This window comes from Apteryx mantelli, chromosome 13, assembly GCF_036417845.1.
Source record: "Apteryx mantelli isolate bAptMan1 chromosome 13, bAptMan1.hap1, whole genome shotgun sequence".
NCBI lineage: Eukaryota > Metazoa > Chordata > Aves > Apterygiformes > Apterygidae > Apteryx > Apteryx mantelli.
Window position 1 is genome coordinate 494,904 of NC_089990.1, and position 22,103 is coordinate 517,006.

A 22,103-nucleotide genomic window follows, 5' to 3' on the forward strand; every position below is an offset into this window, starting at 1 on the left:
GACCAAGTAAACCCATCCACGTGTTAGAATCGAGTTCCTGGGAGTTTTTTCTCCACATTGTGGCATTATGAATAGGTTTCTTCTGTCAAAGAGGAGCATGATTTCTTTTTTTCTGAGGAATAAAATGTCAATATGTGGTGTATTAGCTGTTATGGCCGTTAAATTACAAAGCCCAATAATTTTTTTTAACTGACCATGCAAATGGTTCTGTATATTACTCCTGACTGGATTGATTCCTTTTAGGGTGGATATATTTTGAAATGCTTCTGGGCTGCCTGAAACAATAGAAAAAAGGGGTTTGTTTAAAAAAAAAAAAGGGGGGGGGTCGGGGAACACCTGAGTGATCCTGCATGAGTCATCTGGTCCTGTCCTCTGTCTGCAAAATGGGGATAATTTCCCAGGAAATTCATGAGAATAAAAGCTCGAATACTATTTCAGGAGATATATGTAAGTATTTTGCAGATCCTACCCAGCATCTTTCATTTGCATTTTTCATCACAGAGAGGATTTTTTTTCTCTGTAAAAAAAAATATGGTAAAACCATCCAAAGTCTGTTCACCTCAGGGCAATTCATTCCACTGAAAAGAAAGCATAGCACCACAAGGAGGACCTGAAATTAATTAGTGATGTTTACTTTGGAGTGACAAAATAAACGTACTGAGTTCCACCGCCTTCCTTTTTGGCTGAACATTTTCTTGTTATACAATTAATTTATCTCTCTTTTTTTTTTTTTTTTTTTTTTTTGCAGATGCCACGTTTTCAAAGAAGAGAGCAGGTGTAAATTGCTGCTTCTTCATAGGCTTATAAGCGTGGGGGGTTTTAACACAGAGCCCTGCCCTGCAGACACTGTTGTAGCAGAGAGGGGGGTGCTGCCGCCGCGCCAGTCCTGCAGCTTGGGGAGCTGCCGTTTGCCAGCCGAGCGGCTGCAGCTGCCTGCGCGCAGGCTCCTGGCCTGTCCCGCGCGCAAAGCAGGCTGCGCTTGCGGAGACCACCATCTGGGCTGCCAGCAGAGCTGGCCAGCTTGCATCCTATCTCAGATTCAGATCAAGGGGAAAAGGATGATTTTGCTAAGTAACAGGAGGATCTCACAGGCTGGAATTGGCCCCTGGGCACATTTACAGATGTTCTGAGCGTGATGTGGTGCAATGCTCGGCAACGTGGAGGCAAGAGCTGATGGGAGAGCAGATGTCATTGAATGTGAAAGGAGTGCTTCATCTTTTCTAGGGGCTCAACCTGAGCAGCGTCCAGCCGGGTGTGAGAGAGAGGACTCACACCTGGCTCCGTTTTGCTCGTTGTTATCAGGAGCAGCCTCGTGCTTCAATTCAAGATAATTGGCTGCAGTAAGGTATGCCTTTCCTTTGGGGCTTTGTTCGTATAATGTATTCTCTTCGTAATGGACTCTTCCCCTACTAAAATCATAGACAAGCAGGTGGCGATAAAAGGAACGAGCAATTTCACACACATTTAAACATAGTTAAAAGGAATTCATCCGTCTCCTGTGTCAGTCCCATTAGTCAGGAAGAAAGTTTTGCAGCAGGTTTGCAGTGACTTGCTGTGAGCTCTTGGATAATGGTGTTCTGTAGCAAGTCCCACCTTGGAGGGATTTTTCCTGAAGATTTTTCCTGAGATTTTTCCTGCTGGGTCTCCCAGAAGGAATAGATGGGCATAAGGATTTCAGGAAAGGACATAGTGCACTCACATATTGAGCTAGGATTTGGCTTCTCTTTAAGAAACCCACAATAGGAAGAGCAGGTTATGGGAGAGACATAGGGCCATATTTCCTACTCTCTCCCTCAGAAGTGAAGGTCCAAAAGACTCAATTGGCTTAAATAATTTTCCTCTGTGGGTTCTCTATTTTGCAAACATCCAAACTTTGAATTACTGGCCAATGTTCATGGCCTGTCCCTGCGTACAAACTTTTCATTTTGTGCCTGGGTCACACTGAAATCCACAGAGTCGCCCTGAGTTGCATGAGCATGAAAAGAGAAGAGGGGTGATGGAGCTGTAGTCATTTATTTAATTGATTTAAGGGAAAATTGGTAAAAACAATGACTAAAACATACATTTTACATTGAGAGTGCGAGTTCCTTAAAATTTGGGACTTGAAAGAACTTGAACCAAAGAAGAAATATTATAAGCCCTTGTCTACTGAATGCATTGAAATCCACTGTGCTTTACTGCAGCTTGTTGAGGTCTGAGAACGGTGATTTATGCAGCAACACCTCCTTGATTCTCAGCAGGTCCTTGACACCGCTGGAGGCAAGGCACCGAGGTAATGCTGTGTTACCACAGGCAACGGTAGCCATCAAAGTTAAATGCTGTTCGTTCTCCTCTGTAGGTGGTACCCTTTGCTTTCATGAGAATACCTCCCTGACAGATTTCTGACATTTGTGTGCTAGGTCGCCCTTCTCTGAAGTAAGTTTCCGTGCTTGGACAGGAGCAGGTAAGGTGGTGCGGGTCAGGAGGCTGGAACAGAGCCCATCTTCTCCGAGGTCGCCAGCTCGCATCTCCCTGTGTTTAGTCCTGAACGCCAAAGACCTTGCCAGCAGCTTCCCTGGTCTATGCTAAGTGACTGGAGAACTTCGGTTTAGTGTCCACACCATTAGAAAGTCATTAAATGGGGCATTAATTGGACCCTGAGACAAAACAGCAGAGGTGGGAGTTGTAGTCATTTGTGGCCACACCTGCGGGGATCCTGTCTGGGTCTGGACTGAATCACTGACAGAGACGCGGGGTGCTGCACTTAAAGAGAAGGGGCTCCCATTTCTGGGCTGCGGTGAATCATTTAGGTGCTCGCAATGTGAAGGTTAAACTGCAGGCTTATTAGATTCCCTGCATAATCCTTGTTTTCACCAAACACATCCACCTGTTTTATTGCTTCAAGTAGATACAGAAGGAATTAGTTGTCAGGGAGTGTATCTAACTTAATAGTTAGCAGCTGCTACTATTTCAGAATGTCAGATTTTATGATGGTGAATAACATCAGCAGGGGTGAAAGGAAGGATGCGCAGGTCAAAACTCGTGTTGCCGAGCGCTGTGGGCAGAGCGGATCTGTTCTTCGCTGGAAGTCAAACTCTCCGTTTAGTTAAGGTAATGTAATCCCGTGTACCTCCACTCCGAGTGCCCTCTGAAGTCAAAGCAGTTCGGGGCGTTGCTCCTGCCTGCAGGTGCGCTGGTGCCGCCCGCCGCAGTGCCGCGGACCCGCTCTGGGCCCCCGTCGGTGCCGGGGAGGTGGAGGCTGGCTCGCAGCACGCCCAGCTCCTTCCCAGTCCCCGGGGGAACTCGCAGCAGGAGTCCTGCCTCTGCGCGTGCAAGAGTCACGTGCCATTCCCGATTTTCAGACAGAGTCTGTTTTAAGCTTTATTATTGTCAAGAGATCAAACTGTTTTACACAATAAACAATTCCAAAATTAAATACATTTATGAATTTGAATTGATAGCGTTTGTCTGTATTACAGAGATGCTTTCTTTATTTTGTTCCTGGGGCACTCGCTGCATCATCAGTAAACATGGTGGATTTATTCAGTCTTACTATGAAGTCCATGTAAAGTCCTGCAAGATTTCTGTACCTGTTCATTGCACATTTTCTGAGTCATAAAAGTAGTACTAGTCATTGCAAATGAAGAAGAATACAGAGTCCTCACTGCATTAAAGAAAATATGAAAAAAAAATTTCTCAGATCATGGGTTTCAAGGACCATCCAAACTCTTATTTGTAACATACCTTTTAAATGGAAGAAAAAATCTAGTGATTGAAACATAGCTTTCATTGTTTTTTGTTATTTATCAAAACTGTATATTTAAATCAGAAAAGTGTAAAATATCAGTCTTAACAAAGAATTGAAACAAAGTGCCGGTGTGCATGACTTTTAGTTGAATCACTGCTGTTCTCTAGGGATCAGAAATCTTTTACAAAGCTGGGTGATGCAATAGGCACATTGAGGGTATTTTTTCTATTTTAGACTTGGAGGTTTTAGCTTTTGAATTTTCTTCCTGTTGACAAGGCTCAAGCAATGAAACATACACATTCAAATGTAGGTGGCAAAGCAGAGACATTTTTCTTTTTCAAACCAGAAATCTCATTATCTCGCCAGAAGATCTTGTTTTGACTTTTTGCAATAGTCTGTGCTCGCATCCGGGACGCTGGACCTTGTGCTCCCTGCTTCCCTGTGATGCATTCCTGCGAAGGCCCCTCTGCTCCCCGGAGGGGGGAAGCTCTGGCGGAGGCACTGCAAGTTTCTTTGAAGCTTTGCCTCATACGTTCTGAGGCAAAAAGAGAAATGGCTCAAAAGCCTGGGTGGGGAGGGCGAGCAGCTGCAGACTAGCTGCTTTTCTCCAGGCAGCTCTCCACAACCTTTCCCGGCTGGCGTGGGAGACCCGCGCTCAGCACCAGAGACAGAGCTCGGAGAGGGAAGGGGAGACGCAGAGGGGAGGGGGAAAAATGCACCTTTTACACATGACAGGAGCTTCTGGATTAGGAAAATGTTTAATTTAACGGCCTTGTACATTCAGCATCTTTCTTCAGTTTATGTAATTTATAAATATGAAATAGAATAACCTCTAGGGACCTTAGGAATGTTATTCAGCTTTACAAACTCATTACTCAAGTAATGAAAGCATTTTTCCCGTTATACTTGCTGCACAATGACACCTTTGTTATCAGATTCTGACTTCATCAGCCAATCTGGCTCCCAGCACCTGATACAAAGATTATAGATGGATTATATATATTAAAATATTCTTTTCTGATACTGAAAAATGAACCAAAATATCACTATTAAGGATTTTAGTTGCACTGAACAATTCAGCCGTAGAGCCCATATCCATTTAAATGATGTGACTGTTCGCACTGGCATTAGCCAAGTATAGGAAGAATCCGTTTAGATGAAGTTCTGAACAATGCTATCAATTCATTTCACTTTAGGCCTCCAGCACTGCTGATATCCCAGTCTTTGATTTTTAAAATGGTCTGTCAACTCTGATTGAAAGCAAACCTTTTGATACCCATACTAGCTCTCGAAAGTAGACCAGTGCACCTTCCAGGCAATATCCAGACCAGCCCTGGTCTTTGTCTGGTAGAGATTTGCAGTGAATAACACTATAAATTATCTTTCAACTTGGCTATTTCTCTTGATTAAACAGGCAGGCTTAATTACAAGATGAAGCCCAGAATGAGCTATTAGAACATGGCTCCCGGCTGAAGGTAAGATTGATGATGGTCCAGCGTGCAGGACCATCCTACTGAAAGAGGTAGGTAGTGCTGGTTTGTGAGTAGAGCCTTCTATACCTGGTTGTGGCCTCTCTTCTCCTAGACAATTATTTGTGACTCATTTTATTTCTCCCCTCTCAGAATGCTGGGGAAAAGAAGAGGCTGATCCTGCTGACCTCCTGTATACATTCTTTGGCAGCCATCCAAGGACAGTGCTATGTAAAAAACAGGTATTGTTACTGGCTGATATTATTCATACTGTTGCTGCTGCTCCATGGCATAGAGGGATTCTGTCCTACTAGAGCAAGGGTTGTCTAACCCTTATGCTTACCTTATGTTAGCAAATTTTATGAAAAGACGTGTTTACCAGGTTCTCATCTGTCTCAGAGGAACAGGAGGAAGGCCTATGGGTAGATCCTTTAGGATTGCATCAGGAAAGGAAGGGAATTGGCTCTGTCCTGTGGTTGTTTGGAGGAAATGAGGAAGGGAGCAGCCCATCATTTACCAGCAGCTCATTAACAGCAACTCAGTGCACACGGCTGAGCCTGCGTGATTGACTCTATATGAGCTAATCAGACCAGATACAGTAAGGAGCAATGAGTTCTTCTATTCTCTTTTATACCTCTGTTTATCCATGAGCAGAATTACATGTTTTACACCCATCTGCATTCAAATATCAGCATCCTCCCCCTCAAAAAAATGTTATGCACAGTCAGTAAAACCATCTTGACAGCTTTTCATGGGAGCAGACAGAGAGAAGACCTTAAAAATGTATACCTGCTGTGATTGGTAACACAGCTTAGGGGAATAGACACCATAAATATAATTTGGATCATAGTTATGTACCGTGAGGTAGTGAAGATGAATCACGTCTTTAGAAGCCGTTTCTTTAAACTTAGCTTAGATTAAGGTGCAGGAGTGAGCAGTCTTGGCCCTGGACACCTTTACATAATGGACAATGAAACTGATTGCAGAATTATCTGACTCGTGGTTGTCAGTCAGGAAAAAAGTCCTTGCAGGCAAGTACTCAGAAGACATGAAACCAAGAAGTCCAGTGACTCATCCATAACAACTGAACTCTTCCTCTCCAAGTGAAGGCAATTCAGTCTTTGTGATTTTGTCCAAAAGATCATGCTGTCCCATGTTGCTAGTCATAGGGGACTTTACTGAATGAGAAAGGTGAAGAACAACTGAAACACCATTTAAAAATGAACTGTAGCAATGACTCGTGAAAGTTTTGATAATCTGGTGATTTAATATTCCCAAGTGGGATGAAATCCTTCCTTAAGAGTTTATAGATCCAGACACAGCTAATCTCCTAACAGACGATTCAGCTGCACTGATGAGATTTGAGTTTGTATTTTAAAAATGCACATGTCCATTTCCAGGTAGATTTACAAAGCTAGTGACAGGAACTGAATCAGATTACGTGTGCTAATGACATGAGTCATGGGACCAATATCTGTTGTATAGCACTAGAAAATTGTATCTGAGAAGTTCACACCTTTCCTTATTTTACCTGTCGAACTCAAACCAAATTTTTCTATTTTTTTTTAAATAAGTGCTTTGATTCTTTACATTTTAGTTTTGCTAGACTACTGATCAAACAGGGATCTGAATTTTTATAGTACAGCTCTGATTTCTTTGGCAGTCATCAACATTTAGTCTGTACTAGATCTACCTGGAGAGTATATTTTCATTTCAATGGGAAATTCAGTGATTTGACATTTCTTTTTGATACAGAAAAGCACCAAATGACTAAATATTCTCATGAAAATGAAAAGTTGCAAAAAATTTTGATTTAAGTAGTGTCTAAATGTACCAAAGCCTTGTATAGAAATGAAGGTTGACTTTGAGGAATTGAAGTTCAGCAATTTAAATGTAGCAGAGGTACAATGAAGCTATGTTTGAAAAAGTACATTTCTCCCTTGCTTTCTGTCCTTCACTTAGAACAACCAGCACAAATGTTAAGTTGTGATGAATAATGTAAACTGAGATCTGGTAGGAAGCAGCTCAGAATGGTTGTAAGTGGATAATAACTGTAGCAAATAGCAATTGATTGCTTAAGTGTTTGAACCTTTGACAGAATAAATCAGTTCTGCAAAGAATACTAAGAAATGACATGTCTTTGGCATGCAGAGCATTTTAAAATGATCTATTTTATGCATGTGCATCTAAATGCTGTGCTGCTAAATTGTCCTTCTAACGCATTACAAAGAAATGGAAGGGAACACCAGCAAATGAGGAAAGGTAGTAACAACCCTGAAGGAACTGAAGGATGAAACCCAGTATGTTTCTGCAGTGCAGGTCCACAGCCTGCCTAATGTCATTGCAGCGATCCCTGGGGGCATTCCTACACCGGGCTGGAGAGGCTGTCCCAACGGAGAACAGACTCTCCTGTGACTCCACGGGCACCCTGCCACAGCCAGGGACTGCGGCGAGTGTAACCAGTCATCCGCCAGGGTCGTAGTGCAGACATCTGCCTGCCGCACTGGTCAAATAGATGACCCAATCAGCCAGGGCACATAGATATAAAGAAAAGTTGCCTTGGCCTTCAAGAAGTGTACTGCTCATGTAAGAGTGAGGTTTAGGGTGCTAGAATAGCCACCAGAGTTAGAGAAAAAAGAATCACCGGATTTAGAGAAAAAGAGCTCCCTGTAACATTGTTGTGATCTCGTCGTGTATAATGCTAGCAGTAGGTTTCCAAGAGGAACAGAGGAATGAAATTTCATTGCCAATATCAAATGCCAGCTATTTTTTCTTGTCTGAACAGCATCTGAAAATTGCCCATTTGGAATATAAGAGCTGCAGGAATTAGGGCTGGTTCAAGCAGTGGAACTGTTACTGCTTTTTCAGATCCTTCTCTCTAGGGGAACTGGTGGAGGCAGCAGAGAAAATGAGAGTTGCAGCAGTAGGTTGGCATTTGCCACTAAGCTATCAGCAGCAATTTCTGGCAGTCTGTAAGAGGACACGTGCAGGGAAATGGTTGCCATTTCTTCTTTGGTAACAAGGGTCCTGCTTCCGATCTCACACTTGGGGCATCCCTGCCTCCCTGGAGAAGTTGATTTTTGGCTCCATTCCAGTGTGTAAAAACCTGCATGTTCCTCATGCAGCCACTTCCACCCACAGAACAGCCTGCGGCTGCTTGGGCAGTAGCCCATCTCCCCCCTCTAGGACTTGGGGACCCTTGGCTGGAAAGTAGGATAGGAAGGGATCCTTCCTGTGAGCTGCTGAGCTCAGAGCCTGAGGCTGCTCTGCAAATGACTATGTCTGGGAAGGAAAGGGAGGAGAAAAGAAGGCAGTTCTGCCCGCGCTGCTTCTGTCCCTTTTGCTCCTGCTCTCCCCTTCCTCCTGCCTCAGCACCCAGAAGGTCTAGCTGTGGTGGCAGCCAGCTCTCTTCTCTTACCCCAGACATGTGAAAGCATCCTGAAACTTATGTTCTCCTTTTCAAATTCCATTCCACTTCTTACACTGCGCCCTGCTCCGTGGGAGACTGAGAAGGGGACAAAGCCAGGCACAAAGCTGGGAGCTCTCCGGAGGCAGAAATCTTTAGAGGTGCTCTGTCTGCACAAACTCTGGAAGGGAGAAAAAGAAAGATGTTGCAAATCAGTCAAGATGCTTCACTCCACGTAGCCACTGTGCTGGGTACACAGAAAGGAGGAGGAGGGAGGAGACAGGGAGATAAGGAAGCATCCGCTCTCTCTGCATTCTGCTACTCTGCTAGAATCTGCAAATATCAGGCTCTCCCACCATGTATCTGTGGGGCTGCGATACATCTCAGGATAAGCTAGGAAGAGATACACTATTGGCTATTTCATGTGCAGTGTGTCATCTGGCAGGCTGTGTATATCATAGGGAAAACAGGGACCACTCAGTCTCTGAGCAAAGCTGCTTCCAGTGTATCACTCAGAGATACTTTAAGGATGGAAAGAAGTGGGAAAAGCTGCCTTTGCTTTTTTGATTCTGACAAGCTCTGAAAACTCTTTGGGAAATAGAGATCTGCTGAATTAAGGACTATGTGGAAAAGCAGTAAAGTGGATTTCCAAGGACAAGTTGTGAGACAGAAGCAGAACAGTGTCCAAAAGGAAACATTCACTAGGACTTCTTCCTAGGTGCACAGAGAAAGTGTTTTGGGATCTTTGATATTTCAGCATCAAATCAGCTCTTGCTAGGACTGAAAAAGAAGAACAGCAGCTGGAGAGTCCCTGGAGCAAAGCTCACGTGTAATCAGCACAGGAAGAAGGACCCATTTATCAGGTCTTGTATGTAGTTTGCAACTACAGGTCGTATTTTTAAAACGCAAGCATGTGCGTTCTCTCCTGCAGCTGCTGACTCAGCACCTGAGCTCCCAGACGGGAGGGAAGGCAGGAGACACCGAGCCTCCCAGGACCTCTGGGTGCCAGGGACACGGGCCGACCTCGCGCTTTGCCTCCCGACCATGAGCAGGCACACGTGGTTCCCTTTCCAGTACGTCTCCAAGCCCTTCTGGCGAGCAGAGAGTCACAACAGCACCAGCTTCCTCTCTGCACTCTACGGCTTCCCCAACCAGTCCTTCTTCCACACGGAGTTGGACCTGGAGGACCTGGGCGACTTTGACAGTGGGACCAAGTATGAGGGCGAGTCGCAGAGCCGGATGGTGAAGGCGCTGCTAATAGTAGCCTATTCGGTGATTATATGTATCTCGCTCTTTGGCAATATCCTGGTGTGCCATGTGGTGATCAAGAACAAAAGGATGCACTCAGCCACCAGCCTCTTCATTGCCAACCTGGCGGTCGCGGACATGATGATCACCATTTTGAACACCCCCTTCACGCTGGTAAGCCGCACGGCACTCGCCTCCGGGTCTGGGGCGCCCTGGCCTCGCCGCCGGCGCTCCTGAGCCCTGGCCGGGCAGGCGGCTCCCGCTGCTGGGCTTTGCAGCCTGCGGCGAGGGCTGGGCGCCGCGGAGCGCAGCCCGCTCGGAAGCCCTGCCCCGGGGGCACCGGCAGCGCCGGGGGAAGCCCGCACGTCGCGTCCGGCTCCCCTTTACGCTCCGGTTTGCTAAGAAGCAGGGGGTGCGTGTGTACGCGTGTGTGCGTGTCCGAATTCGAGGGTGTGGGTGCATCCAGCATGTCCCTGCTTTGCTGGTGACCGTGTGTGCCTGTCGGAGCTGTGCATCCGCACATTGATTTGGCTGGTGCCAGGCTGAAACCCAGGCTTTCTTTTCCTCTCTCTCCCCTCTCCGTTGTCTCTTGGAGTGTAAAGCGAGCTGCGGGTGTGCTCCCCCTCTCCCCCTCACTGCACACACAGACTCCCCAGCCAGCGAGTGCAGGCTCGGGGTTCGTGCCCATCACCTCGCAAAACCTCGCAAGAGTAGGCATTCCCCTCTAACTTTCTTCCTATCCTTCTTTCTAGACTGTGGCAAGACACAGATGTCTAAGTCCTGTTTGTCTTTTGATGGGGAAGGAAATGAGGACACATATTGCACTGGAAGGTCCAATTAGCTGCCAGTTTCCTTAAGGAAATGATGCAAACAAGGTCATTCCTTGTGAAGATGACTGCAGAGAAAACAGCTAGGTCTGTGCTGAGCTGTGGCAGTTTGGCAAGTCTCTTACTTGTGCATTGTCAACTGTGCACTTGGAGTTGATTGTCCTTTATTTAATTTTAGTTACTAAAAAAAATAAGACATAAAAAGAAAATTAAAAGAATGAGGCAGGAGGAATTTAACTAATTCACTTCTTGCCCCACTGTCATGTCTTATAAACAGTGTGTAAGTATGACTGTCTGTATAGCTGAATTTGACAAAGTCCTCTGGTTTGAAAGCATCCCAAATACTGCTGCTTCTGTCCTTGCCCATCAGCTGTCCAAGGGTCTCTGCCTTACTCTGGTGGGATTTGCATCCCTTAATCTGTTCAGGGAAAGGACAGTGCCCTCTTGTGTGTTTGCACAACAACAATCACACATTAGGCACAAGTAATTAAATGACTGTAATTCCACTTAGAGAAGAGTTTTACATCAGCTTCAAAGAAACAGCAAATTTCTACAGCTTCATTGACCAAGTCATTGCTACTTGAGTTGTCTTTATGGGGAAATTAATTTGAATTAAAATGGTAAATTACTTGAAAGCATATTAGCCAATCTTGACTAATTTTCTGTGTGGACACATGTTTTGGAGTAAATGTGTCTTATTTCAAATTAGCTTAATCTGCTTCCAAAATGGGTTACACTAATTTGGAATAAATATTGCACATAAGATAAATATTGCAAACATAAAAATATTTGCATAGGGGTTAAAACAAGAACAACTATTCAGGAATAATTTCCTTTGTAGAAAAGCCACAATAAGCAACACCTCTTTGCGCATTAATAAGAAATGCCATCATGACCTTTCCTTTGCCATCTCAAGACACACTTTAAGCCCTCCCTGCCCAAGAGCAGTTAGATTTTGTGCCCAGTTGGAGACAGCCCTAATAAGTGCAGGGTTCAGACCAATGAGGAAGGCAACCAAGCTTGTAAAGTTTTAGTTGTTTTTTCAGCCAGAAAGTAAAATTGTGAAACTTAACTGACAACACTGAAATTGCTCTTGATGCATATCGCACAACGTGATAGGAGGAGAATCTGGCTTAGCAATCGGAGTGCAGGTAAGACCCTACCATGCCCCCGGAGCTCCAGATCGTTGCTCCAAGTGGCTCACATTTGCAGACCTCAGGAGGAGTCTAAGAACAGGGCAGGTATGCAGGGATACCCCACAGACAGGTAATTCCTCTCCCAGAGGTGTTATCTCTGTATTTCACAGCCCTCAAAGGATTTTTCTTCCATGAATTTATCTCATCAGTCTTTGGACCTTTGCAACTTTTAGCATCCACAAATTTAAACATTTGAAAGATAATAAAAATGGAAATGTTTTCAAGGAGGCAAGCTAATGTTTTTCCCTGCAAAGAATCTCACCAAGTAGTCAAGCTAAGATTCCTTTCCTTTTTCCAGAAGGGCCCTATTCCATGTACACATGTGCACACAAATGCACATACACAGAGCACAACTCAAGCAGGCATCTAGATTTATCTGCTTGGTATAGAAAATCTCACTGTTTCAAAGCCTTTGGCATAGTCATTTATTTCCCCAGGTATAATACATCTACAAAGCATCTGGAAACTATATTAAAGCAGTTCATCCTTACAAAACTCGTGGGAAGCCTATTCTTCAGATGATGCACACGGTTTTAATCCATTTTTGTCTGTTCTTCAGGTGCGGTTTGTAAGCAGCACCTGGGTTTTTGGAAAGCTGATGTGTCACATAAGCCGGTTTGTTCAGTACTGCTCAGTTCATGTATCTGTACTGACCCTTGCTGCCATCGCTCTGGATCGACACCAGGTATGCAATATACCTCACCCCTATATTTGCTAGAAAATAAGGGGCGAAATACTTAGTTCTTCCCTAGACCCCTGATTTATCTTGGGAATCAAAGAATGGAGGGATGGATTCTAGCTTTCATGGTGGTGGAACACAGCCATGAAAATGTGGCATGAATACATGCTGAAGTTCAAACGCCAGCAAACCAGTACAATTTATTTGTAATAAGTCTTATGATATTTAGGTTTGCCCCATTATTTTGGGATGCCTAGAACTGGCAGTAGTGAGAACTGTCGTAGTACATTCGTCTCAAGTTGAGTAATTCCCCTTCCCCCACCAAGATATTGTTTTTGACAAATACCAACCAGAAAGACATTACAGGTCAACCAATGAGTGCAGGGAAACCTAAGGGTTTCCTTGAAGGGTAATACAATTTGACATTTTTGCTGGCTGATAAATACTGTGCACTGGGACGGCAAGTTCTGCAAGGTGCGCTCTCAGGCAGACTGTATTTTTCTCGCAGCACTGGAGTCACTGTTGTTATAACTGAAAAGCAATTTCACAGGCTGAATGACATGGCTAGATGAAGTTCAAAACAATAACTGATCCCACTCTGATTGTGATGTGCTCCATCTGGTGTCAGAAAATTGCAGTGACTGCCAAAATATGGATCATTATCCACTTCTTTCTTTTTATCATATAAATTTTGGTAGTCTCTGCATTCTACATGCAATATTGCAGCTCCTGTAAGCAGAGAGTTCTGATTCAGAAAAAGGATCTTTAAAATAATAATTCATTTTAATCATCATCTCCTGGATTGATTGCAAAGCATTGCCAGGTATCAAGAAGTGTCTGTTTAATTAAGGCCAAACACAATAATTGCCTGTAAGATCATGGGGGGTAAATTCCCCAGAACTGGAATTTGTTAGTATAGCCCAAGTAGGTATAAATAAAAGTAAGGAGATGTAACCGAGCAAAGAGAAAGCAACACTTGTCTCTAAAAATATTTCCAGCCCTGAGAGCTATCAGAGCAGAGCAGATGCTCCAGGGGAGCTGAAAAAGCTCAGTTAAGTAGATATTTATAATGGACTAGAAAAGACATGCAAAAAGTAGTGAAGACTTCATTACCCAAAAGATTATCTGGATGACATGATAGGTTTATTTTTAACTATTGTTTCACTGTCTAATATAATCATCTATAGTTCGTGTAGCTCGGAGGGCATCCAGCCTTCTTGATCTCTGAAACCAAGCTGGTAGGTGATAAGGACATGTTTCTCTGCTTAGAAGGCACCGTGCCAGCATTAACAATATTTATACAGTTCTTTGCATTTTCCTGTCCTTATACTCTCAGAAGTCCCATGAAATGGTCCTCTCCTTCTCCCCTTTTAACACGGAAGCTGAGACAGTGGAAGCACCTTGCCTCATGCTCCTGAGGGGCTCAGGGCCAGGGCAGGTTTCCCCGGCTCGTACCCCACGCTCCCAGCAGCGTGGGTGTCCCTCACTTTGACCCCTCAGCCCTCTGTGGGACGCGGAGCTGCTGCAGCATTTCAGATTGCGACGTGGGGCTGGAAGCAGTGAGCAGGGTGTCGTCAGACAAAGCAGCCCTCCACGGCAGCAAGCCGCGCTGTGGCCAGTACGGTAAGGGGCAAACCGGGACTATAAAACAGACCAACTTCAAGGTTTGTTAGTGCTGTGTTGGCGAAAGACTGCCTTATGTTTGACTGCCTCAAAGCACCATGTCACACTCTGTAAAGTCCACCAAATGCCAAATATTGTGAATTTTATGGCTGCCCTGTACATTTGAAGCCTAATCTGTAGTAATCAAGACACATCTTCCACTATCCATAATGCAAGCCAGAACAACCTCTTGGCCTTCAACTTGCACCACACTTAACATCCATGCTGAGTATGCTTTGCTGTCTCACTCAGTGATCAGTGAGAAATGCTTGCCCTCTGACATGAATAAAGCGAAGGTATATTTTTGTCTGAAAATCGCAGTTCATTTTTCTCAGTTGAGGACATTTAAAATCCTCTGGAATGGCTGTTCTCTGCAGGTTATCATGCACCCTCTGAAGCCACGCATGTCCATGGTGAAAGGAGGGATTTGCGTCATTATCATCTGGGTTATGGCCAGCTGCTTCTCACTGCCTCATGCCATTTATCAGACTCTGGCAAGATTTTATATCGGGTAAGATATTCACACAGTGCTTTTTTATGTGACATACTCAACCTAATCAAAGTCCCACAGATTGTAATGCACATGATTCTCCATCTGTGTTCCTAAAAAAGGAAGGTATGGTGAAACGGAGAAGTCTCTTGTATTTTTGACCAGATGCTCCGTTTCTCACAAAAGGATAATGAAAATCATGAAATTGCTTTCAGGCTTGCTTGTTAGTTGGTTTCAGCTCAGAGATTCAGTGCTGTAATTTGAGTCAGGCACAGAAACCCCTCCTTCATTAGAGGGGAATAGAGGTCAATATGGATAATCTTTTTTTTTCTGGTGATTTGTTTAAAAAGGTCATCACTGAGGCCAAAGGCCAAACTTAATGTAAAATTTTCTGTTGAAGGAGGCACTCACCCATGTTACTGAATGAGTTCTGTTATCTATACCTTTACTGAAACTTAGAATATCTGAGATGCTTGTTCTACAGGTATTGTGTGCATCTGATAGCGGAGTTAACAGTTCTTTCTTCCTTGGTTCTTCAGGAACAGAACAATCCGAATGGTCTGTCTCCCCAGCTTCCCTCCTCCTGCTGACCTTTTCTGGAAGTATTTGGACTTAACTACTTTTGTTCTCTTGTATGTCCTGCCCTTGCTTGTGATCTCCATCACATACACCATAGTGGCCAAGAAGCTCTGGCTGAGAAATGCCATTGGGGACATCACCATGGAGCAATATTATGCCCATCAACGGAAAAAGAAGATGACACTGAAGATGCTGATGGTGGTGGTGATAGTGTTTGCAGTGTGCTGGTTCCCTCTGAACTGCTACGTGGTGCTGATCTCCTGTAGGGCCATCCACAGCAACAACGCTCTGTACTTTGCTTTTCACTGGTTTGCCATGAGCAGCACTTGCTACAACCCCTTCATTTATTGCTGGTTGAACGAGAGCTTCCGATCTGAGCTGAAATCCTTGCTGTGTGTGTGCCAGCGAAGGAGTGCAGCCCAGAGCCACGCTCTGCAGTCCATATCGCCTCCTTTCAGGCACGCCTGGGTTGAGAATTGCCATTATAAAAGAGACAGCGCCTGTCAGAAAACAAGGGCATCATCCCAAAGGAACTCTGCAAAGACAGACATATCCAGTGTTCAGCCAATTGTGACAGGAAACTAAACCCTTGGCCAGGCCACATTGTGTTATAATTGCAAAATTATGGAAAAATCGGGTTGGAAAGGACTGCTGGAGATCATCTAGTCCAACCTCCTGCCCAAAGCAGGCTAACTTTGAAGTTAAGTTGGGTTGCTCATGACCTTGTCCAGTCAGGTTCAGAAAATCTCCAAGGACAGACTGCTCATATGTTGGCTCCAGTGTGCAGTACCAGGTGCATTTTTAATCAGAACAGTCGGCAAAAATTAAGCAAATTCATTAATAGCACATGAAATCTTTCATAGCCTAAGCAAATAAACAGAACCTACACTGATTATACACACACCAACTAATGCACACCATTTTTAATGGGATGTCTGTTTATACATAGAGAAACACTGTATTGGTTCCAACTTGGTATTTATTTTTAATTTATTCAAGATGAGTAACATTTATAGCCATTCTCAATTTTAAAAATGCAACATTTTAGCTGCTTAATCTGCTGTAATTTTTATTATGCAGATCTGGACATCTGATTCATTCAAACCAATAAGTGTTTCTGCCAGTACCACAGACAGCTGTGCTTCCCAGCGACAGTTAAAGAAATACCTCAAAAAACAAAATGAGAACACAACTTAGAAGCAGAACAGCAAAAAACTCACTCCATTTTGCAAACATTCTTCTTTAAATGGTTGGTTTTGTTCAGTAAGGATTGTTAGCAGTCACCATAAAACATGGCTTATATTGCAATCTGTGCTCAAGAAAGAAATTATTCAAGTGAGATCATTCCCAAGCATTAGCCAGCTCAGCTGAGGAAGCAACCTTTTGTTAAAATACATACCGCATATCATTTTCCTAAGGACTAAACAAATGCCTGCTCACCAAACACCCCTTACCAACCAATAAATGGAACTGGTTTCAGAGGAACTGTCCAATTTTTGCACTTTTTACAACATTAATTTTTTGATGTCTTTCGATTATACGTAGAGACATACACAGGAGATAATAATTCAGAAGTCAAGAGTTGGTAATGAAAATCATTATACGCAGCTTGTACCAATGACCAGTGCAGACACCAGTTTGAGTCCAACAGAATGAGAGTCATTGCCACTGGTCCCAGCCAGTTAGGCTGGTGACTCCCAGGCAGATGCCCAGGCTGGATGAGAAAACCTTGTTAGTACGTTCAGAGAAGGCCCTCAGGGACCGGTAGACCTCAGAGACTGAGCTCCCTACCTCATTCCCAAATCGGGGATGGTCACGTGGCAGGGCAGGGATGGGACCTGGCCCGCGAGGGGCTTTCCCCAGTGCTGGGAGCGCGGGCTCGCAGCAGGGCAAGCAAAGCGGGGGCATCGCGCGGGGTGGAGGGGAGGTGGACCGGACTCGCGCAGGGGATACAGCTCCCTTGATCTGTTCCCCGAAAACCTGGATGGGAATAAAAAGGCTTCGCAAGTATGCAGAGCTGGTAGAGTCTGAATTGCCTCGTCGGGATCTATGTGGAGGCAAGAGAGGTGTTCGCCAGTGGGTACCTGCTCTGCTGATGTTTGTAGGACTTCGTTACAGTCTCTACGCTTTCCCTAAAGAGCTTTTCATGTTATTGTATTTCCTAAGAAAACCTATATTGTGGTGTTTTAACACTGTTAATCGGCATTTCTTATAAAGTGTCAATTATTTCCAGTTTCAGTAATATTTTAACAGTCCTCAAGAGCTGTGTCCCCGTGGCTTCATTGTCAGACTTGCAGCCCTTCCCCAGACCTTGCCACACTGCCTTCACCTTCTGGAAATTAACCATGGTAACTGCTTCACTGCTGCTGAACAGGGCACCTTGCTTTGCGTAAGAGCTAAAACCTTCCATTTTAACTCTAAGTGTTAAGAACAGATAAGCAGTTTTTAAAAGCAACTGGCTGAAGACAGGAAAAGGTGGCATTAGATGCAAAAAGTTCATTTATAAACCTTGATATATCCCCCCACTTTTCATAAAGTAGAATATCTCATAATATGCCACAGCAATTGCCTCAAATACTGATATTCCCATTCATGCTACTCTTAGTGTTGGTCAAGTGCTTTTAACAGTATTTATTCTGTTTTGAGCAGTGGCTCCAAATATGTAATGAAATAGCTGAGATTCCTCAGCGTGTAGGCAGGCAGGTGTGCAGGTCCTGGACAGCCAGTGCAGACAGCTACTGGTCCAACTGGTCACAGTGGGAGCCAGCCCCGGCCATTTCAGGGCTGAGTGGGAGCACGTGACCAAACTGAAACTAATGGCTTTGAAAATGAACCAGTGTGGCATTGTTCTTTTACTCAGGAAGAATAATCAGGTTTTTTTCATTTGTATCCGCTCAGTGCTGGCTCAGCTTTCTTGATTGTGAAGGATTTAGTCTCAGTACAGTGAAAGGAAAATGAGGTTCACCCTTCCTGTGCAAAATAATAATAATTACACTGCTACAGCTTAAAATTTCTGCTGAAGACTGGCAGTATGAGTGAAAGAATATTTTAATTTGGAAATCAGGTTACTTTGATGGGTACGTAAAATGTGAACGTGTAACCTGATAGTGTATTTGCATCTAATGAAGAAACTGTGAAGCCGAGGAAAGAGTAAGTAAAATGCAATTCTTGCTTCTTACTAAGGTAATTATGGCAAGCAGGAGAGGATAGAAGTACACCAGACAAAAGATAGTGATTATACATTGCTTTGAATACTGCAAACACACTAGCATATTCAATTCAAACCATTTAAGTAAATGTTCTCTCTTACAAAGAGTGATACTTTGCTGTAACTCATCAGGACCACATTTCCACAGGAATTACTGTACAGAAGGGTCTGCCTAGAGAAAGAAACTGAATTAGAAAATCTTTTCAGAGAGAACAAGCACCCGAGACTCATATATCTTCTCCAATTCACCTGCAAGAAACCTGTTTAACAGGCTTTATCACGCGGGCTTGCGAGTGCTTACTTGGTTAACCTGTTTGTGCTGATAGACAAGCGTAAGCGGAGGTCTGAACAGAGCTGGCACAGCAGAGGTAAGCACCCACATCTCTCATTTTAAGTTACAAGCAAATAGCAACATAAACCTGATATTACCATTAGCTTTCTTTTTAATAGCTGGAATACTTGGAATTAGTACCACTGCAAATGGCATTTCCATTCCAGTTCTGGAATGTTTCTATAAACAAGATGTCTGTTGTTAAAAAAAAAACAAAATAGCAGAATATCTGATCTGAACAATTACTGACACATCTCTTCATTCAAATGTTCTTTTTACACTGGAAAAAATTACTGATATTAAATAATGCACTTTGAATGTGTGTCCCACTGCGCTCCCAGAGAACTGTTAGAACTTATTCCTCTGGAATAAATATGATTTGTGTGAAACCAAGAAAGAAATGAGGCACTGAGACCCTGTAATACTAGACTGAAATTATTACTGGGCAGGCAAGTTTGCAGAGTTTATGGCCACATGTGTAAGTCAATGGGAAGTAAATAAATGCTCAAAAGATTATCGCTGGTTTGTAGACCTCCGATCTACCTGCCCCTGGCTGTTTTGAATTAATCCCCCTTCTTATTTAATGTCAAATGCACTGGGGTGACTGGGGTGGGGGTGGGGGTTCCCACGACTAACGGACTGAATCCTGCTAACTTGAGCAAAAACAACACAAAAACATTTCTCAAGTGTTGACCCTTGGCCAGATGAATAATCACACTTAAGAGAAGAGAGGACTTTAGGGAGAAGAAAAGAGGCATCCCCGCTCCCAAGCCTCCTCAAGCACATGCAGAAACCAGGACTGCGCTTTCTCCTTACCGGCTAGGAGTATTTCAGTCCTTGTGCTTTGCCATGTGGCACGGAGTAGGGAGATTCAGAGTTTATTCTTGTTACTCGTCTTTTAGCTGGACAGCGAGCTGGTTCCGACTCCTTTCGGTCTTTGCACAGAGGGATGCAGGGCGGTATGTCAAGACCACATCTAGCTGGCCAAGGTACCCCATGTGCCTGTGGCACAGTGGCGGGTGCTGGGGAGATGTTCCCGCAGCCTGGCAATGTCTCTGTGGCGGGTGGTTTGCTCCCGGATTGAAAACTGATGTTGATTTTCTAACTGCACGTCCTGTGCTAATTCTTACACAACTAGTGTTCTCCTTGGTAAGAATCTGTAGTTTGGCAAGCTGCCAATGTTGTGTTGCCTTAAAACAAATTCTTTTCACCAGGTAGTTGTCAAAAGCTTATGTTTTTGTAAAAATCTGGCAGATTTCACCACCATTACATGCTAACATCCTCTAGATGCTCTTGCTTTAAAATGAGCTCTGTTAAAATATCAGTATGGTTGTAGTACAATAAGATTCAATTCACAAAAGCTGTTGGGGGCTGATAACAGCTAAATAAAATATCCATTTTAAGACCCTCCCTCTCCTGTAGGTTTTTTTGAAAAACCTATAATGCAGAAATAAATTTTAGACTTTTGAAAGGGAGGTATCCCTTCTTCATTATGTGCAAGAGGATTAAGCAGTCAGCAGAGAACAAATGCTCCTGACATTCTCAAAGCCATGACCAGAACTCACATCTGCATGTGTTTTGTCATCTTTCAGTGTGAAAAGTCCTTCATAAAAAGCAGAGTTGTGATTACCCAGGTCAGAAGTCAGCAGTGCATGTGTACCAACTATAAATGCCGTTTCATTCCCAGCCTGCAGCTCCATGTAGTAAATAGTTGATCTTGGAAGAACTTCTTGTAGCTAGGTTGCCTCAGTCCATACGGGGCACATGCACATCTAACTTGAATTTAAATCTTCCTCTCCCACAAACATTTCCATGAGTGGAAGTACAGACTGATTTTTGTGCTTTTCTCTCTTAAGTGGTCTTACAGAGATCCTCAGACTTCTCATGGGACACCTTTCCCTCTTTGGGGACATATCTCTCTCCATCACCTGCCACCAAGCAAATAGGGCAGGAAGTATGCACTTTTGGGACTCCTACACCTGTGTCAAACTTGTTGGAAACTGGTTGATGAAGTCAAATTTATTTGAGAGGAACTGCTTGGCAGCTATACATGCACCATAATCAAGCAAGACTTAGCCTCTTTGGAAACAAAGCTAAAAGTATGACTACCAAAGTGTCCAGTAGGTAGCTTGGTTACTAAAGTTATAGCTACATCATTTCTTAGCTCCCCACTTCCTGAAAAAAAGCAATATTCTGAATATATGGAGTTCCACAATTACATTAAAATAATCCTTTATTGTTCAAAATATTAAAATTAAGCAATAATACCAAAAGGAAAGCATGTCTCATCGTCTTTTTTAAGAGTCATTTCTTATATCTCTCCTTTTGAAGAAGCTTTACAAATAGAATAATGAAGTTGCAGCTGCAAATCATTTAACCAGTCTAATCGGCTTCATTCCACGCAGCTCCAGAAAGGTCAGAAGACTCTCTCTCTTTCCTGGGAGGGATTTGGCATATGAAAACATATTAAGTCACTGAATACAGTGACTTGAATATAGACACCAGACAATGAGGTAAGCTCCAAACAATAGCACAGCCAAGACATTTTTTTGGTTATTTGTACTGGAAGATGGTTCAGACAGAATAAAGATCAGTCCCCTTCTCTGTGAACTGTGTGAAAAACCCTTTTAGAAAGACTTGATGATGCACAGGCAAAGAAGGGTCCCCAGGAGACACAAACCAGCGCGTTTCACTTCTAAACCTCCGTCCCTCGCCACCGAGCGCAGGAGGGCGCGGGAGGCGCAGAGGGGAGCGTGCGCCCCGGGTGCTGCAGCCCCGGCTGCTCCAACTGCAGGGAAACCAGCTCTGCGGGTCTGCCCTCCCCTCCTCTGCTCAGACCAAGCTGGATGCAGCAGGCAAAGAAGCAGCATCTTTGTTTTATGCTGGAAGTAACAGCTGGCATCCCGCGTACAGGCCCACGCGCTTGGGTTGCAGCTACCGGCAGCGCTTCAACAGCATATGATGGTGTGAAATGTGCTGTAAAAACAATGCAAGACCTCTACAAAAGAGGCTCTGTGAAGGTTATTTTTTTATCTCTTGGAAGTAAAAGATATGTTCTTATGAAAGCTTGCTGAAGAACAGAAGTGTCATGCGGCATAGCAAAAACACCCGTCACTCCAAGTAACCCAGGTAAAGGAAGTTTGGCACTGAGAAACCTCTTTTAATATGGATCTGTCTTTTTTTTATTATTATTATGTGCAACTAGTCTGTGCCATGCCATCTATTATATTATGCTACAGAAACAAACATTTCTTTTCTATATAATACTTGAAAAAAAATCA

At 43.8% G+C, this 22,103-nt stretch overlaps 1 protein-coding gene and 1 long non-coding RNA gene across 2 annotated transcripts; both read left to right on the forward strand.

The window, feature by feature from the left end:
- The first annotated feature begins 1,290 nt into the window (after positions 1–1,290).
- Positions 1,291–2,463, forward strand: LOC136993279 (uncharacterized). Its single transcript, XR_010885534.1, has 3 exons — positions 1,291–1,345; positions 2,184–2,272; positions 2,400–2,463. It is a non-coding gene; the product is annotated as an uncharacterized lncRNA (long non-coding RNA).
- A 7,125-nt stretch (positions 2,464–9,588) lies between these two features.
- LOC106493598 (G-protein coupled receptor 83-like) lies at positions 9,589–16,116 on the forward strand. Its single transcript, XM_013953667.2, has 4 exons — positions 9,589–10,024; positions 12,433–12,558; positions 14,592–14,725; positions 15,244–16,116. The coding sequence occupies exons 1-4, from the start codon at positions 9,647–9,649 to the stop codon at positions 15,866–15,868; spliced, it is 1,263 nt and encodes a 420-aa protein (XP_013809121.1). The 5' UTR covers positions 9,589–9,646; the 3' UTR covers positions 15,869–16,116.
- Positions 16,117–22,103: the final 5,987 nt, after the last annotated feature.

Coding starts and splice junctions, on each gene's coding strand:
- LOC106493598 (XM_013953667.2), top strand. CDS start 9,647: ATGAGCAGGCACACGTGGTTCCCTTTCCAGTACGTCTCCAAGCCCTTC. Junction 10,025..12,432: donor TGAACACCCCCTTCACGCTG/GTAAGCCGCACG, acceptor TCTGTTCTTCAG/GTGCGGTTTGTAAGCAGCAC. Junction 12,559..14,591: donor TCGCTCTGGATCGACACCAG/GTATGCAATATA, acceptor TGTTCTCTGCAG/GTTATCATGCACCCTCTGAA.